This window comes from Lynx canadensis, chromosome B2 (genome assembly GCF_007474595.2).
Source record: "Lynx canadensis isolate LIC74 chromosome B2, mLynCan4.pri.v2, whole genome shotgun sequence".
Taxonomy (NCBI): Eukaryota; Metazoa; Chordata; class Mammalia; order Carnivora; family Felidae; genus Lynx; species Lynx canadensis.
In genome coordinates, this window is record NC_044307.1 from 32,380,553 (window position 1) to 32,398,018 (window position 17,466).

The 17,466-nt window shown below is 58.4% G+C and overlaps 1 protein-coding gene across 1 annotated transcript in view; it reads right to left on the reverse strand.

Annotated features, from left to right (window-relative positions):
* Positions 1-1,391: 1,391 nt before the first annotated feature.
* COL11A2 (collagen type XI alpha 2 chain) overlaps positions 1,392-17,466 on the reverse strand; it is a 28,638-nt gene continuing 12,563 nt past the window's right edge. Inside the window, exons 18-66 of the mRNA XM_030315216.1 lie at positions 17,399-17,452; positions 17,140-17,193; positions 17,014-17,058; positions 16,838-16,891; positions 16,362-16,406; positions 16,133-16,186; positions 15,899-15,943; positions 15,708-15,761; positions 15,417-15,461; positions 15,127-15,180; positions 14,957-15,001; positions 14,674-14,727; positions 14,250-14,357; positions 13,118-13,171; positions 12,769-12,822; positions 12,627-12,671; positions 12,488-12,541; positions 12,317-12,361; positions 12,132-12,185; positions 11,983-12,036; positions 11,709-11,762; positions 11,186-11,293; positions 10,947-11,036; positions 10,690-10,743; positions 10,347-10,454; positions 10,106-10,213; positions 9,910-9,963; positions 9,751-9,804; positions 9,459-9,566; positions 9,215-9,268; positions 8,945-8,998; positions 8,667-8,720; positions 8,454-8,507; positions 8,002-8,109; positions 7,541-7,594; positions 7,300-7,353; positions 7,110-7,163; positions 6,486-6,539; positions 6,111-6,218; positions 5,947-6,000; positions 5,736-5,789; positions 5,362-5,469; positions 5,172-5,225; positions 4,826-4,861; positions 4,587-4,640; positions 4,208-4,475; positions 3,390-3,502; positions 2,813-3,019; positions 1,392-2,102 (exon numbers count right to left, since the gene is read on the reverse strand). Of these exons, the coding sequence (XP_030171076.1) occupies positions 1,962-2,102; positions 2,813-3,019; positions 3,390-3,502; positions 4,208-4,475; positions 4,587-4,640; positions 4,826-4,861; positions 5,172-5,225; positions 5,362-5,469; positions 5,736-5,789; positions 5,947-6,000; positions 6,111-6,218; positions 6,486-6,539; positions 7,110-7,163; positions 7,300-7,353; positions 7,541-7,594; positions 8,002-8,109; positions 8,454-8,507; positions 8,667-8,720; positions 8,945-8,998; positions 9,215-9,268; positions 9,459-9,566; positions 9,751-9,804; positions 9,910-9,963; positions 10,106-10,213; positions 10,347-10,454; positions 10,690-10,743; positions 10,947-11,036; positions 11,186-11,293; positions 11,709-11,762; positions 11,983-12,036; positions 12,132-12,185; positions 12,317-12,361; positions 12,488-12,541; positions 12,627-12,671; positions 12,769-12,822; positions 13,118-13,171; positions 14,250-14,357; positions 14,674-14,727; positions 14,957-15,001; positions 15,127-15,180; positions 15,417-15,461; positions 15,708-15,761; positions 15,899-15,943; positions 16,133-16,186; positions 16,362-16,406; positions 16,838-16,891; positions 17,014-17,058; positions 17,140-17,193; positions 17,399-17,452 (3,546 nt within the window). The 3' untranslated portion in view covers positions 1,392-1,961. The remainder of the gene's footprint in view (positions 2,103-2,812; positions 3,020-3,389; positions 3,503-4,207; positions 4,476-4,586; positions 4,641-4,825; positions 4,862-5,171; positions 5,226-5,361; positions 5,470-5,735; positions 5,790-5,946; positions 6,001-6,110; positions 6,219-6,485; positions 6,540-7,109; positions 7,164-7,299; positions 7,354-7,540; positions 7,595-8,001; positions 8,110-8,453; positions 8,508-8,666; positions 8,721-8,944; positions 8,999-9,214; positions 9,269-9,458; positions 9,567-9,750; positions 9,805-9,909; positions 9,964-10,105; positions 10,214-10,346; positions 10,455-10,689; positions 10,744-10,946; positions 11,037-11,185; positions 11,294-11,708; positions 11,763-11,982; positions 12,037-12,131; positions 12,186-12,316; positions 12,362-12,487; positions 12,542-12,626; positions 12,672-12,768; positions 12,823-13,117; positions 13,172-14,249; positions 14,358-14,673; positions 14,728-14,956; positions 15,002-15,126; positions 15,181-15,416; positions 15,462-15,707; positions 15,762-15,898; positions 15,944-16,132; positions 16,187-16,361; positions 16,407-16,837; positions 16,892-17,013; positions 17,059-17,139; positions 17,194-17,398; positions 17,453-17,466) is intronic.

A 17,466-nucleotide genomic window follows, 5' to 3' on the forward strand; every position in this document is an offset into this window, starting at 1 on the left:
TCCTCAGGGGACGGGGACGATCAAGGCTGTGCCGTCCGGGATCCGCCAAGAGAGGCGGCGCCCTGCCTACCGGGGCCCTGGGTCCCTCCCAGGCCCGCCCCAGGGGGTCTGCGGCCACCGGGACACCGTACACACGCTCGCTCGGACACCCGCAGCCGGACGGCGAGCGAGGAAGGGGTGTCCTGATTGAGATGAGGCCCTGGAATAAGTTTCATTCTACTGCCAGGATGGGCAGGAGCCAGGAAATCCTGTGTGAGGATGAGCAGCCCCACGGGAGGTGGGGAGGCCAGCGAGCGATGCCTGGCTGAGCGGCTGCCCTGAACTGAAGGGACCTACCCAGACACCTGACCCGGAGGGCACAGAGCTGCTGAATAAGCCCTAAGAGGGGCCCCTGGGGAAGGAGGAAGCGGGGGCAGCACAGCATGCGATGAGACTAGGACCGTGCACCTTGACACAGAGAAAAGCCCGGCACTACATAGCTGGGAATGCACACAGGTATGGGCAGGACACGAGGTGACCAGAGGTCCAGGGGCAGGAAACGCTGTCTTGGAAGGAGCCCAAGGTCCTTATTTGCAAAGAGTTTAGACCAGACCTTCTAAGCACCCCCTTCCAGCCCTGATGTCCTAAAAATGGGGAATTGGGGTGCGGGGGAGGTTGTGCTGGACCTGGAAACAAGGAACCCAGAAACATGCCAGCACCTGTGTGGGACAGAACCCCGGGCTCCCACCTGATGTCACCGGGAGATCAGTTTGGCGGTCCACACTTGTCAGCCAGGTTTTATGAACTCTTTTCTGGGCCCAGACACCGCAAAAGGACAGGCCCTCTGGGCATAGGGATTAAGCCTTCCATTTCTGGTAACAGCTCAGCAGGCAAAGAGGGGTTTTGGATGGGGGCCCGGGTGGGGATTGAAATAACAACACAAGCACCACACTCATACGCCCAGGAGGGGACAATCACATTATTTAACCATCAGTCAGAAAGGACACTGGGCATGGGGCTAGACAAGGTCCTGGGAGTCCCTTCCATCCATATGCCACACATTAGCCCTTCCATTGCGGGATCAGGGAAGGCGGGGGGGGGGGGGAGGCTCAGGGGTGGGACCAGGGTGGCCAGGCTGGCGGTGGAACACTCAGCAGGCTGAGTCGTGGCCATTTACCAGCTGATGAGGAAGAAGCATTTCGATATTTCAACAGCGCTGAATACAGGCCCTGCACTCACCCCTCACTCTTCTGTTTCGCCCCTGGGGGCTCGGCCTGCTCCCCAAGTAGCAGGCGGTTCCTGCAAGCCCCAGACCAAGTGAGAGACAGCCGGTGTGGGGGTCAGGGAGCCAAACACCCGGTAGGGGGAGATGAGAAAGCCCCACACTGGACAGAGAGAGTCAGACCCTGAGGCAAAGGAGACCATATATTCCAACATTCACAGTGGGTGCTACAGGCGGGCTGTGAGGGAGGTGGGGTTTGGCCTGAAAACCTCCCCCCACAGTCACTGAGGAAAGCCCTGAGGCAAGGAGGAGGGTGCCGGGGCTCACCCCTGGAGAGCCCTGTCTCCAAAGTCCGCTGATTTTTGTTGGCATTTCTCTCTTTATCTTGTTTGTTCTTTTGTTTTCCACTCTTTAAATAATTAATATAATTACTTTTAAATACAAAATACACAGTGTCCTTTCTCTTCTCTTCTGCTTGTTTGGGGTGATTGGGAGGTGCGTTTTAAATAAGGGTCTCGGCTGTCCAACGGGTCACAGGCTCCAAGTGGGAGGACCAAGAGCCCCAGATGCCACCCCTCCCCTGGGGCGTCCCGGCACCCGCTTCACCCCTCCCCTGGTCTGCCCCTGGCTGGGGGCTCCCGGTGCCCTGGCCCGGAGCCACCTAGATGGTGAGGAGCCCTCTCGGGAGGTGGCACAGAGCTGATGCTGTGGGATTCCAGGTGGGCCTGGTTTCGACGGACAGGGTCAGACAGAGGAGGACCTAGCCCATGAAGCAGACAGGCCCCAGCAGCACCCCTCCCCGCTTCGGGGGGGCCCCCAGGTCTGAGAAGGAGGCGTCCAGCACTGGTAGCTGCTCCAGCACAGGTGTTCGCACCTCCAGCACCGTGCGGCCTTGCTGTGTCTTGAGGGGGGAGACGGGACAGAGGGAGCAGTGAGCGTGGTGGAGGCGTGCACACGCCCCACGGGTCCCCCAGCCTCAGGCCTGAGCGCCCCTAGCTGCTATTCCCCCAGTCCCTGTCACATGATCCAACTTGCTAGATTTTCTTCTTCAAATTTCTTCCAGAGCATCAGGATTGGGAACGTGTGCGCGTATCTGTGCTCCTGAACGAGTCTGTGCAGCCTTGGGTTTGTCCTTGAGATTGTCTACGTGTGGTGGTTGTGTGAGTCTGTGGGACTCCATAGCAATGTGTAAACACGTGTCCGTGGTGTAATCGTGTGATAATATCTGACATGATTCCACATGTTGTGTGTCCCCGTGTGACCCTGTCCAGACAATTCTGGGGATGTATGTACAGACGATGGGTGTCTGGGTCCTCCTGTGCCTTCCTGGAATGGGTGATTTGCGCCCCCGTGTGCCTCTGTTGGGCAGCCTGTGTAAATGAGTGCACGAGCCTGCACGACTCACTCTGGGTGATGCTGGTGTGTGCGCGCAGGTGAACCCCACCTTCCATCCTTTCCACCCCGCCCCCCATCACCCCCGTCTGAGCTCCCTCAGGCATATCTGACACCGAGAAGCTGGACTCCTCCTGCTCTTCCTGGTGCCTCTGCCCAAAAGGTCTTCCCCCAGCCTGACTCTGGGATCCACCCCCACCCAGCTCTTCCGGTTCCTACCTGACAGCCGTCTCTGAATTCCTTGACATAGGGGCTGGTCTCCAGGCTCAGCTCATCCTCGTTGGCCCCCCGGAGCTTCAGGGGACCATCTCGGGCCATCCCAGAGCACGGGTAGGAGACATCCTGGTGGGCTGAGACGCTGAGCAGCCGCAGGAAGGTGAGCTGGACCACACCTACCGGGGAGCCTTCTGAGTCCACGTAAGAGAACTGGCAGGAGAGAGGGCCACAGTCAGGGGCAGACAGAGACAGGCTTGCGGGGCATCTACAGACGCAGGGTAGCTGGGCCACGGTCAGGGGCAGGGAATGGGTGGGCAGAAAGGGCTGGGGGAGAAATGAGGGGCCAGAGTGGGAGCCAGGGACTGACTGAGGGTAAACAAGAGGCAAACTTTGTCTTGGGTTGTCAAGGGAAGGAGACACAGTGAGCGGCAGAGGGCCGGTGAGAAGGAAAGAGTCAAGGAAAGAAGCGGCAGCAGGCTCCGCAGGGGCGAGGGTGCCTGTCACATAAACCTAGAAACCACTAGGCCCTGACTGGGCCATGCTATGGGGCAGGGATGAGCAGTCAGGCACCAGCTCTCACTTGTGTGACATCATCCCGGGGTGTCACACATGTTTCCCCTCCTGCTGTAAAGTTGCAGAAAACCCGGAAGGCGTCCCGAGCACAGCCCTGGTTGGGGTCGACCCAGTACTCTCCTGTGGGGTGAGGGAGAAGGAAGGATCAGAGCCCCAACAGGTGGGACCCAAGGTGCTCCTTGCCTCCCTTCCCACTTCTCCCCCCGATGCTGCTCCAAACCCCAGCACTCCCTGCCACGTCCTCCCCCCTTGACCTCCTCCCCACATGCTTCCCTCATGACCTCACCACCATGCCCTCCCCCCTTGACCTCCCTCCCATGACCTTCCCCCCATACCCTCCCCACCATGCCCTCCCCCCCATGCCCTCAGTCTCCTCGTCCCATTCTCCCCCAGAGCCCCACACCACCACCCACCCTTCTTCACATTCCATCATCGCTTACACCCCTGCCCGTCTGTGGCACCCCTCCCCCCAGCAGCACCCCCAGGCTCCCAACGGAGGAGGCAGGAGCGCTGACATCCTCACGGGGATACAACACGTGATTGTAGATTCGCACACACGGCCATCCGTGTAAATGCGAGCACATGTGTACACGTGTGTATGTTTGTCGCTTCCCGTAGGCAGCAGGCTGATGATGAGCTGCCGTGCACTGGGAGGACCAGATCAACTGGGAAATAGGGAAATACTTCTGACCTAGTTGGCAAAGAGCTGCCCTTCCAAGCCCCTCAGCGCTCACCCCCACCCCACACCTTCCCCAAGAACCCCCTCCATCCATTCTGCTTTTCAAGCCCACACTGTTATTTTTGTTTCCTGAGGCCAGCACTGACCATCAGGCAGCTCCGGGTGGCAGAGCTTCAGGTCCTGGCAGGTGCGAGCGGGGCTGTCCTGGGTCCCTGTCGGCCGCCTCATCTGCTCAATTTCCTCCCGCAGGGAGTCCAGCGAGCCAAAGATCTCCTCCAGCCCCCCAGCACTGCCCGGAGCCCCCCCAGCCGGTATGGCCTCATCCTCTTGCATCAGGCGGCTTCCGTCCACCGAGCGCCGAGTCTTTTTGGGCATCTGGATGGGCAGGGGCTGGATCACCTCGCCCGGGGGGCCCTGGGTGGAGAGACAGATGGAAAGGGTGACAGGCAAGGTCGATATGAGGGTGAAATGGAGAAACACTGGGACAGAGAGGGACAGAGAAGCAAGCCCTGGCTTGTAACTTACCGGGTGTCCCGGAGGACCCTGGACGCCCTTCTCTCCCTTGGGTCCAGCTGGGCCCTGCCAAAGGAGTAGATAGGTCATGGAAGGGTCAAGAGGTCAAGCATGTGATCAGGGTCACAGAAGGGTCAGTCTCCAGGCCAGGGAGGAACTCCACTGGAGGGAGCACATTTGCCCGGGAGAGAAAGTGTCAAGTCCAGCTGGGGGAAGGGGGCAGAGCTCAGAGCTGGCTGGGGGTCACTCACTGTGGCTCCTTTGGCTCCTTTGGGGCCAGCAGGTCCCTGTGAAATGAGGTTACAAGACAGAGATGGTCAGCACAGGGGACGGTTGGGATATGGAGGAATGGAGATGCAAAGTCATGAGTTCACAGACCCTGGCTTTACCGCAGGAGGGGCAGGCGTGAGGGAACACGGGGACATTTGGGAGGCCCCGAAAGGACGGGGGAGGAAATGCTGCAGATGTAAGGACATATGGAGGACCCTGGGACCTATGCTGGTTAGGCTGGTGGTTGCCATGGAAGCCATTGGGGGATTATGGAGGGGGGAGCAGTGGGGTTTAGGGGATTTTGTGAGGAACAGATGGGGTACTCACGGGGAGGCCAGGGGGCCCTCCAGGACCAATAGGCCCAGACGCTCCTGGAATACCCTAGGAAGGAGAGGGGCGTGGTTCAACTGGGTCCTCCTCCACACCCCCTCCCTCACCCCTTTCTCCACCTCCACCCTCACCCCCAACACGAATCCCCACACTCATCCTCCCAGACCTTTCAGGACCATGTCCTCACCGTCTCTCCCTTCTGTCCAGCGGAGCCCTGGGGGCCAGGAAGTCCCCGATCACCCTTCTCTCCCTGCTCCCCAGGGGGCCCGATCAGTCCGATGAGACCTGGGTGACCCTGGAGAAGGGACAAGTGGTCAGGGGGGTGCAGAGAGGAGACACGTGGATGCAGAAGAAGGAGCCCACGGGGGTGAGAGCACAGAAGGCAAGAGAGACTTAGGCACAGGGTCTGACAGAACAGGGCCTGTGAACGGTCGTCACTGGGTAAGGACCCCCAGAGATGGTGCTGGAGCCCTGAAGCATAGTGGTGGGCACTCAGGGTCCCCCTAGGCTTCAAGGGTGAGGGTGAGGGGAGATACTTGGCCGCATATCTGTGTCACTCACCTTCTCTCCCTTGGCTCCGACATCACCCCGGAGGCCAGGAAGCCCCGGAGGTCCCTGTGGGGAGACAGGAAGTCACTCTCTCCAGGGAGGGGTGGGACCAGGCCCTCCCGCCACCACTTCCCACTTCCTCTAGGGCTTCAGCTGGATTCCCCCTGCCCCAGGGAACCAGCTTCCTCACCCCGACCCACCCCACTAATCCACAGTCACTCACCACAGGACCTGGAGGCCCAGCCTGGCCCGGGGCCCCAGGACGGCCTTGCTGACCCTGCAGATTCAAGGAGGCCACAGAGGTGAGGAAAAGTGTCCCCACACAGGTACCCCTCAAGGCCCCTCACCCCTCCTGCCCCAGCCAAGCCTTTCCATTCCATTACTCACCACTGAGCCTGGGAGACCTCTTAACCCATCAGGACCAGGTTTCCCTGCTGGGCCTGCAGGGCCCACGGGGCCTGTCTTCCCCGGGGCACCTACAGCGCCAGGATCCCCCTGAAACACATACAAGGAGTGAGCCTTAAAGGGCAGAGGAAGGGAGTGTGGGTGGTGGTAGGGGGTCCAAGGCGGACTGGATGAAGCAGAGAGGAGGGGCCAAACCCCAGGAGCCCCTTGAGCAGGAGTAAGTATAAGGAACGGAACCCCCATCCGAACAAGAGGCTCAACGTAGAGGAGGTCAACACAGGGTAGACATCTAGAGAGAGGAGTCTGAGGAACCAGAGGTGCCAGGAGATGGAGGGAATATTCCAGCCTCTCCCTTACCTTGGCCCCCTTCTCTCCTTGCCGCCCCTCAGGACCAGGTGTGCCAGCGGGACCCTGCAGATGGATACAGGAAGGAAAAGTCGGTGAGGTAGTGAATAGCCAGGCTCAGCCGCTTTCTCCTCCCTGTCCTACTGGGCTCCAGCGAGCATGTACGCGCACTCACACACACACTTGGGCGTGCACAGACGCGGTCACAGAAGCTGAGCCACAGACAAGCTGGTACAGCTGCACCCGTTGTTAAAATACCGAGTAGTTCTGTGCATCTCGCAAAAAGCCACTTGCCCACACACCATCTGGTGCCCCACCTCCTGCCCCAGCAACTAGAGGGTTAGTCTTTGGCCTAGCAGGGGCCTTCCAGGAAAGCTAGCCCCTTCCTCCAGTGTCTGTTCTGATCGGTTGGTGAATACCACCGCCCCTGGCAAGAATATATATAGCAAAACCCAAGAACAGACACACTCAGTTATACACAGACACTTAAAAATATAAATGTTCACACACATGTGCACCCCACCCAAGGACAGCCTAGATCCCAAGCACCTCCCTGACCATCCCATGTGTTACTGTCCCATCCTCTATCCACCCTAAGGACCGCCCCACAAGTTCCCAGGTGTCCACCTCACTTACCCGCTTCCCAAGTGGTCCAGGGGGTCCATTCTCCCCAGTGGGACCAGGGGATCCCTATGGAGGGAGGAGAAGGGGTAAATGAGTGGTTAGCCTCCAGCCAGTGGACCCCTCAGGAGTAGGGCATAAAAAGGGGGCAATGGGCCTGAAGGCTTGGGCTCCATGGTGGAGGGAGGGGTCACGGGTCACTCACAGGCTGTCCTGGCTCGCCATCCTCTCCTCGGTCACCCTTTGCACCATCCTGGCCCTGCAGGGATGAACCAAGGTCAAGGGTTGCCCCAACCCGGCTGGCATCAGCCCAAAACTGCTAATCCTCCCATCCCTCCACCTGCCCTGCCCCGCCCCCAGCTTCTCACATTCAAAACGCATCAGCCATACGGAGGCTCCGTACAGAAGCCCACCCTCTTTCCCCTCTTTCTCTGAGGAGGACTCACCCGAGGGCCACCTTCTCCAGGAGGGCCAGGATCACCAGGAAAACCAACAGGACCCTAGTCCAGAAAAGAACAGGGCAAGGTCACAACCCCCTAAGCCTACCCAGAGCCAACACAGACCCCCATGGGCACATGTGACACCCTCCCTCTCTACAGGCAAGGCCCGCCTGCACCCCTTGAGAAGATGGTCTCCTGCACCCACTTTTCTCACCTCATGCACTTTATGCCTTCTAATGCTTTCAGGGAATTAATTAGAAGGCATCTCTCACTTTCTGTCTCTGGATTCCAGACCCCATACATCCCTCCCAGATCTCATTCCCAGAGACTTCCGCCCAAGTACTCCCCCCATCCCTGGGCTCTCCCCACTCCAAGACCCTCCCACTCATACACACCCATATTCCCAGGTCTCTCATTCCCAAGACCCTCCTCCCAGCCCTGCCCCCCCCCCCCCCCGCCAAACTCACAGGGTTCCCTTTGGGGCCATCATCACCGGTGGGGCCTTTAGGCCCTGGTGGTCCGGCCTCTCCTGGCTGCCCCGATTCTCCTTTCTCCCCACGCTCCCCACGTGGGCCCTGGAAGATGAATGGAGGGTACAGATGGTCCCAAAGGGGTCTTGAAGATCAAGGATGCAGCCCCTGCTTCCAAAACACCTTCAGCCTCCCCTCTGTCCCCTCAGTGACAGCAGGATGCACACAGAAAGTCAAGCCCACAGGGAATCATCTGGTCCCTCTTCCCTTCAAAGAAAGAGTGTGGGGCTCACTCAGACCCAGGGGTCCAATCTCCCTGAGTATGGGGAGCACAGGCTCCTGGGCTGTAGAAGAGCTCCAGCTCTAGCAGATCACACATCAGGGGTGGGGCGCTGAGGTTGAGGAAGGTGATGGGGATTAGGGGGCAAGGCCTCAGAGCTTTCATTCACCTTGACACCTGGCTCGCCCTGGACCCCTGGAGATCCTGATTCTCCTGGCTCCCCCTGAAAGAAGACTGGGGTCAAACACCTCCTTTTCCCCCAAAATCCTGCTATTCCCCCCCATCTCATTTTCTTTTGCCACCCCCAACCAAAACTAACAGACGATCCAACCCTCATACCCCCGCCAAGGTAAGTCCATTCATTCACCCCCTTCCCAGTTACCTTCTCTCCAGGGGGACCCAGGTTCCCAACACCTCCCGGGGGACCTTGCGGACCCTGAAAGAGGAACAGAAGTTAGGGTAACTGCTTAAGGAAGGAGGTGCCATTCCAGGGACAGAGCCTGGATGAGCGCCCCAAGGTCACAGCAGTGAGACAGTGGGAGGCCTTCCAGGCCAGAGGCTTCTCTCGGCAGCTGAGATGAGACTAGAGTTTATAGTCTGAGGAAAGGGAGGCAGGACTGGCCACGTTGATCTGAAGGGACAGAGGCTAAGAGGACTCACATCAGCTCCATTGGGTCCAGCTGGGCCTCGAGGTCCTGGGGGGCCCGGAGGTCCCTGGGGAAAGCAGATAGGGCAGAGATGGGGAGGGAAGAGAAAGAGCATTAGGCACACAGAAATGGCAGGGGGCTGGGTGAGGCAGACATCCTGGGGGTGGCAGGGGACGGGGACAACCCTACCAGGGAGCAGGGGCATTGGTGGCAGTGGGGTGTTGGGGCCGCTGGATGGGGGGGTGAGTAGTAAGTGGGCTTAGGGCTAGGGGGTCACACTCACCATAGGGCCCACATCTCCTGTTTCTCCTTTCTCCCCCGAGGGGCCTGGCAAACCCTGTGTGGGGGTACACAGCACGTGCCCAGATGACCAACCCCCTAGAGCACAGCTCCAGGTAGACAGTGCCCTTCCCTCCAATCCCACACGCCCCCTAGTCCTCAGCAGCAGGGGATGGTGGGGGTCTGGGGCAGACATCAGACCCATCCTGACCCCACCTCTCAGCCCCTGCCTCTACCTTCCAACTAACCTGTAGGCCAATGGGTCCCGGGGGCCCATTGAATCCTCTTGTTCCTTCATCGCCTTTGGCTCCAAAGTGTCCCTGGGGCCCCCGAGCTCCGGGCTCCCCATCTGCTCCCTGAGGTGGAGAGAGGGCAGGGACAAGGACACAGAGACGGTCATGGGTCAGGTGTTCTCTATTCACAAACTCCACACTGAGCTGGGCACCAGGCCCAGAGCCCCCACAGGGCAAAGCGGAACTGAGGGCAGACTAGAGGCTGCCAGTGCCCCTGGTGGGGGCAGACAGGGCATCAGTCACTCACCGCTGCTCCAGGTTGCCCCACGGGACCAATGGGCCCAGGGGGTCCAGGAGGGCCCTGCAGGGGAAAAGGAGAGTCAAAGACACCAAAGACAGGAAGAGAGACCAGGTGGAAATGAGGCTAAAGGTCAGAGGTCAGAAGTCAAAAGTCATGGCCACTTACATGTTCACCCTTATTCCCTTTAGTGCCCTTCTGTCCAGGGTCTCCCACCTCACCCTGCAGGGAGAAGGCAGGTGAGATATTAGAGAAAGGACCTGGATGAGGCAGGGAGGTTAAGACAGGAAAGGGGATGGGAGGTATGCCCAGATCATCGATCTCATCTGGAAAGATTGGGTCCAGGGTCTGTGGGTTCCCACACCTTGTCTCCATCCTCTCCTGCCACGCCTGGGGGTCCAGCGGGACCAGGAAGCCCCACAGGGCCCTGCACCCCATCTCGGCCAGTTGGACCAATGGGGCCCTTCTCACCCTGTAGGAAATGAAGAAAGGAGTCATGACCCGGAATCATCACCTTCAAACACCCTCACAGGAAACCCTCCAGAGCAGCTCACAGCTCACAGACCCCTCCCCAGTGTGTGTCTCCCCAGGGACCCCACACTCACCGGGACACCTTTCTCTCCTGCAGCTCCAGGGGGACCCTGTGGGCCAGGGCGCCCTGGGGGGCCAATGGGTCCCCCTGATCCTGCTGCACCTCGCTCCCCAGGGGAGCCCTGAAACAGGAAATGGAGTCAGACCCCCAAGGAGGAGACCACAGCCCACCCACACCAGAGGACCCCTGACCATGGTTCCCAGGAGAATAGCCCAAAATTGGATGCACTATGGCTGACCCTAGGCTCCCTCTGCCCAGTCCCACAGTCTTGCCTAGATCCAGATGCCACTCTTCATCCTTCCACACCCACTCTTTCCTGGGTCCTCCCTCCTGTCCCCCAGGGTCCCCAGACTCACTGCAGGGCCAGGAGGACCAGCCGGACCTTCGTTTCCCTTCAAACCGGGTCCACCCTATGAACCAGAGATTTGGAGCAACAGATGTGAGACAGGAGGGTGGGACACAACAAGAATGAGGGTCCAAGAGACATGCAGGGAAGGATGAAAGTCGAGGGGGGGCAGGCTCAGAGAAATGGGAGTGGGGTGACACTGAGGGATGCCAGGACAGCAGTAACTTTTCTCAGGCAATGCGGCTGGGAGATTGGGTTCACACTCACGGCAATGCCCGGGAGGCCTCTCTCTCCTGGGAAACCCCTCAGACCAGCAGGTCCATCCTTCCCTGGGGCCCCTGGGGGACCAGGGTCACCCTAAAATGAAACAAAAAGTGATGAGCCACAGCTATGCTCCCAGATTGGACAGAGAGATTTCTGGCCTTTCTCAAATCCCCAATTAGCTGTTCCCTTCAGCACCCCAACCCTGGCCCCCCAAATTGCCCTCTGCCTGGCCCTTTACCGACCTTTGTTCCTTCTTTTCCAGATGTTCCAGTCAGTCCCTGCTCTCCAGGGGGGCCTGGGGGTCCTGGGTGACCTCTCTCCCCCATGGGCCCAGTTTCTCCTGCTGCTCCCTGGGAAAGAGACAGAAAGACTCCATCTCAGACCCTCTACCCATCTCCCTGCCCAAACAGGCCACCCTGGCCACCCTGAAATAACCCCTCTGGAACCCTTTTAGCTGTGCCCCAAAGCTACTGGGAGACTCCTAGGGCTCTGCTAGGCTACTGCGCTGGTGTTAACTCCCCAGTTTGGAGTAACCACACCACTTGTGTCCCCACTGGGGAACTGCCCCTTTGAGGCTCAAGAAGATGAGAACCGGCCCAGGAACCAGACTGAAGTTGGGGTCCCTGCTCCAAATTCCAGCCCCGGTGGGGTGGGGGGCAGGTCAGGCAAAGCAGGGGCTGGGGCATGTGATTGGAAAAAGGGACAAAAGGGGCAGAAAGACTAACTCCAGGGTCTGGGGTCCATTCTCTCAGAGGGCAGACATACCTGAGGTCCCACCACCCCTGGAGGGCCAGGGGGGCCAGTCTTCCCTTGGAAACCCTGAGAGAGGAAGAGGAGAGAACAGTCAAAGCATATCAGGCATGGACACTGTGGGATGGACCCCAGGTTCCCAGAGGAACGGCAGGGTCACCACCAGGCCCTTGGCCATGGGTCTGAGCAGCACCAGGTTGATCTCTACTCTGCCAGAAGAACCTCCCTGGTGGGCCTTCCAGACAGCTCTGGAAGTTGAAGGTCTCAGGAGGCCAGGGGCATCACTTACCACTTCTCCTCTCTGGCCTGGGTGTCCTGGAAGCCCGTCCTTCCCAGGGGGACCCTGGAAGGGGTTCAGATGTCAGGTGAACTCTGAGCTGGGAAGGAGGATGGAGAAGAAGGATTCACAGAACCAAGGCAGGTCAGAGGTCAGCTTACCGGAGGTCCTTTGGGGCCAGGAAATCCATTGGGGCCTTGAGGTCCAGGGAGACCCTAGAGACAGAGCTGGGTTGAATCAGGAGAATGGGCAGGGGATCCAGATTCCCCCCTGGGGTGAGAGGGCATGGGCTCCACTCAAGCTCCCTGGGGAGCATTAGGGATCAGGAGACTCAAACCACACTCACCCTTTCTCCAGGGGGCCCATGGGGGCCATCACCACCTGATGTTCCCTGTGGGGGGAAAGAGGGTCAGAGAGCAAGAGGAGCTGCTTTCTAGCTATCCTGGAAGTCAGAGGAGTCAACGGGGAGCTGGGCTAAGGGCCAGATGGTGGATGGAGCCCTGCCAAGACCACTAACCTTAGCTCCAGACTTCCCCGTGGCACCTCGGGGTCCCCGCTGACCCCGTGGACCCTAGAGAGAGGGGAGGGGAGTTGTCAGAAGAATCCCAAAGCACCTCTTTGGATCTTGAGCCACATGTCTGCCCCCCTGCACTCACCGTGGGGCCCCGCTCTCCCCGAGGCCCTGATTTCCCTGACAGGCCCTGGTAGGAAGGAAGCAGAGACACCACATCACCCAGGGCATGACTCCCCCAACAGAGCAGCTCTGCCCTCTACACCTTCTCCCTTCCCCCAGCTTACCCGGGCTCCCTTCTCTCCACTGGCGCCAGGAAAACCAGGAAATCCCAGGGAGCCCTGGTGAGGGTAGAGAAGGAGAAAATTGAAAAGTCATAAAAAGGGAGGACCTAGAAGAGTCAATAGGGGGTCAGAACTGGTGACAGAGGCAGCAGGAAGGGAGGACTATGCTCTGCCAATAACTAGGTGTCCTTGGGTAAACCCCTGCTGCTCTCTGGCCCTCTGTTCCCCCATCTGTGGAATGGGGGTGGACTAAATTCACTCTAGGGTCCCCCACTGCTCTGTCAGTCTGTGCTTCCTGGAATCAGGGGTCAGAGAAGGGAAGAGGAAGGTCACAAAAGGGGCATCATATCACCTTGGGACCCTGGCGTCCAGGGTAGCCAGGCAGACCAGGAACACCCAGCTTGCCCTGTGGAGAGATAGGGAGCAGTCAGGAGCAAGAGGAGCCACAGATACCACTCCATCCCTGCCCCCAAGAGACCCCAAGCCCCAGAGACAGGAGCCAGCCCCTACCCGGCAAGGCTCCCCAGCAAACCTCCAGCCCCTGACCCCTCATCTCCTGTTCCACAGGCTGCCTGGCTTTTGTAATCTCTCCTTCCTGAGAGTAGATTTTCCCCAACTCTGGTGGTGGGATCTCACCCCTTCTGTGTCTTTAAATCTGCAGTTCCATCAAGTTCCTCAGGACTGTGATCTAGCCCCTGCCTACCCTTCAACCTCAGCTCCCTTTGCCCAGTGCACACTTCTACTCCATCAAGACCAGTCCCCCTGCAGGCCCGCACACACCACACTCAGGAACGCCTCTGCCCCCACCCATGCTCTGCATCACCCCTAATCCCCCTGACATGCACCCCTTCCTCCTGATGCTTCAGGGCCCACCTTGTCTGGACAACTGTGAAGCAGAGGCTGGGAGCAGGGATTCTACAGACTGACTGCCTGGGTTCAAACCCAGGCTATGCCCCTCACTGGCTGTGTGACTAACAAGCATCTTAACCTCTTGGTGCCTCATTGAAAGCTCTCCGCAACACAGGGCTGTAGTGGAGCCTGCCTTGCAGGACTGATAGGACAAGCAGGTGGGGTGTTGGCACTCGGTGAGTGAGGGCTTGCTGGAGTTAGCTCTGCAGGTCTGGCTCACCTCCTCTTTGACTCTCCCTTCTTGGAATTTCTCCTGCTCTGAGTCCAGACACATTTTCACTCTGCCTTGCACCCATATACCTTATGCCAGCCTCATGCCTTGTCCTCACCTCTATGTCATGTAAATTCTCATGACAGGAACTCTTCCTTAACTTCTTATACATCCTCACCCCCACCCCTAACTGTCAGTGGCCAGGAGGAGCCTTCTACAGAGAGGTGAATAATTAATGGTCTTCAAATGACTAACTGACTCCAACTATTGGCACCCTAAAGTCGATCTTGATCCTAGTGCCCAGGCCTTCATCCCCTCCATGTCCCTAGAGCATGTAGGCACAGACTCCCTCATCCCTGGTCACCTTCTCGCCCATGAGCCCAGGGGGGCCAGGGTCTCCAGTGGGTCCAGTACGTCCCTTTGGTCCCTCAGGACCATCTTCTCCCCTGGAACCAGGAACTCCAACCTCTCCCTGGGTAAGAGGGTTGAAGAGGCAAGTGTCAGGGACTGGGGGTATGGGCTGGGCTCCAAGAGGAGAGGTAGGCCTCGGTGAGGCTGAGTAGGGTCCCAGAGCTACTGCAGGACAGGGAAAGGGAGAGTGCTGTGATCTTCGGGCTGGTGGGACTCAGCTGTAGGGTTGTCATTCTGCGGTGGGGCAGGCTTTAAGGGGAAAAGACCACTGGATGGGGACTGTGTGGTTTCAGGAAATAGGCTAGTGATTGGGGGCTCCAAAATGGAGGAGGATCAGGACTTAGGACTGGGGGGCCAGTGTGTGGGCTTCTACTCACCCTGTCACCTTTCACACCCATGTCCCCTTTGAACCCGGGAAAGCCATCCTCGCCCTGAGAAAAATGGGGGTGAGAACTCATTAGCGATGATGTGGAAGGTGGGGGGGGTGGTCAGGAGGTAAAATGGAGCATTTTAGAAAATATGGGTGTAAGGGTGGATTTCAGAGCTGGAAAGCAGCACAGGGCAGGCTGGAGGACAGGAAGCAGGGGAAGAGCTGGACCAAAGGGGTGGTGCTGGGCAGAATGGAGGGAGGTGCTGGGAAGCTGGAGGCACGCTGCTCACCTTTTCACCCTTATGGCCCTTCAGACCACGAATTCCATCCACACCCTAGAATTAGAAGGGAGATAGAGACAGGGAGATCAGGGATGGAGGTTGGGAAGGATTGAGCTCCTGAGATCCCAGCTGCCTCCCCCAACCATAGTGCTTTATTTCCCAGCCTGGTTGTCCATTACCTTGACACCTCGAGGTCCCGGATATCCTAGAGGACCCTGAGGTCCAGATGGACCCTGGAAGAAGAAAGAGAGATACCTGTAAAGGGGTCTCAGGGTGTGACTTATGGAGGCCTTGGGGGGTAGAAGAAATGGAAGAGACAACATTGGAATCTGGATAGGGATACAAGCATGGGACCAAGAATACTTCAGCCACACGTGAATGATAAGCCAAGGAAATTCCAAGGATTTTGAGGCCCCAGAGTCTGGGTAGAAACTCCTCCAGGGATGAAAGCAGGCATGGACCATCTCACCTGGTTTCCTTTGGTTCCAGGGGGACCTTCCTTCCCAGGGTGACCCTGCAGGTAAAGGAAGGAGAATGTGACATCTGGCCACTGTTACCTTCCCTGCACCCTTTCCTTCACTTCTTTAGCCCAGCTTTCCCTTGTGACCCTAATGAAGCCTAGTGACCATGGGCAGGCACCACCAGTGACCTCCTGGTGTAAGGAACACACTATGTAGATAGTCACCAAAGGCACTTGGAGGTCATTCACTGGGGTGGAGGGTCATGTGGAATTTGGATTAAGAGGTAGGGACCCACTCACCGGAGGTCCATCTGAGCCAGGCATGCCAGGGAGCCCTGGTTTCCCTCGGGGACCCTGCAGGAAGACAAGGAGGCTCAGGGTCACCAGTGGGATCAGGTCACACCATGGCTGAAGCCCCAGCCACACATTTAAGGCTCTCCCTACACCTCCCCCGGTGTATCTCCTGTCCCCCAAATCACTTAGTCACTTACCTTCTCTCCATGAGGGCCAATGGCACCCTGGGGCCCAGGGAGACCCTATACAGAGAGAGAGAGGAGTCACAGGAGCCCCACAGGGGTGGACTACTCTCTCCTATAGCCAGCATCCCCATTCAGAGCATTAGTGGTGAAGGCTTGAGACCTTTAATTTCCATCCAGGGTCTGAACCACTGTGGAAGCCCAGGGGAAGTTGCTAAAGATGGGGAGGGGTTGGACACGACAACTCACCTGGGTTCCAGGAGTGCCCTGTTGTCCAGGAGGTCCTGGCTCTCCCTGGGGTCCCTAGAAACAAGCAACCAGGCAAGGGTCAAAAGAAGATGGTGACAACAAACTTAGGGCCAAGAGCTGAGTCACAGCAGGGGCAGCAAGAGGGCAAGAACCAGAACCAAACAGGGAGTCAAAATGGAAACAGGACCTTGGCTCAGGGCCAGGTGGTGTCTCTGTGCCCATTACTCACCAAGCTCCCTTTGGGACCATGGGGACCATCCATGCCTCGGACTCCCTGAAACATGAGAGGGGCGTGAGCAGGCTGGAAGATGGGGCCAGGGCCCTGGAAGGACCTGTGGTTTCTGAGAGGCCCGGTCATTCCAGAGGGTGGGACGGGGCAGCCTGACATCGGTCAGACCTCCAATTCATCCCAAACCTAAGCAAACATAGCCAGCCCAGGTCCACAGGGCATAGGTCTATGGGTCTGTGGGTTTGTGGGGTTTTGTTTTTCTTCAGAATTTTTTTAAGCTACCCTCAGAGCCTTTAGTACAGTGCACCGTACGGCCCTGTAAGAGCACCTGGGAGTAAAGGCTGGAGCAGAGCTGGGGGCTGGGGGGGAAGGGATAGGGAACCAGAAGTGTGGGAGGAAGAGGCAGCTAGAAAGGTTGGAGAGTTGGAAAGGTCAGGGGGTGAGGTCAGGGTCAGAAGTCAGGGATAGTCACATACCGGGGGTCCAGGAATACCAGGTGGGCCTTTGGGGCCAAGGAGACCTCGAGGTCCCTGCAATCAGGTGAGGGGAAGATATGGCATGTGTGGGCGAGAGGTAAGGTGTCTCCTTCATGCCCATGCCGCTCCCCTGACATCCCCAGAGACCCCCCTCACCCAAACCCCTAGACACTCACTGATTCTCCAGGCAGTCCCCGAGGCCCAATCTCCCCATCGTCTCCCTGGAGGAGGAAGACATGATGAAGCAGCCTCACCTTCCCCACTTCTCCCATACTGACCCCTGCCCTAGCCACAATACTTACCCGCTCTCCATCCTCACCAGGGGGGCCAGGAAGGCCCTGGGCACCAGTATCACCCTGGAAAATGGGGGAAGAGATAAGAGGGGCCTCAGAACCCCCAATTCAGGCAGATACTGACCCTCTTTAATTAACCAATCAGTTTCACCCATTGAGTTCCTCCTGGGACCCTCAGCCTCCTCCTCTTGCCTTGAGATCCCTACCTCCCCACCCCTCCATGGAAGGTCTACCCCTTGTCACAATGCACTACCCCCAATATACTCACCCTATGTCCCTTCTCCCCAGGTAGCCCTGGGAGTCCATCAAAACCTCGGTCACCCTAGGGGAAGAGGG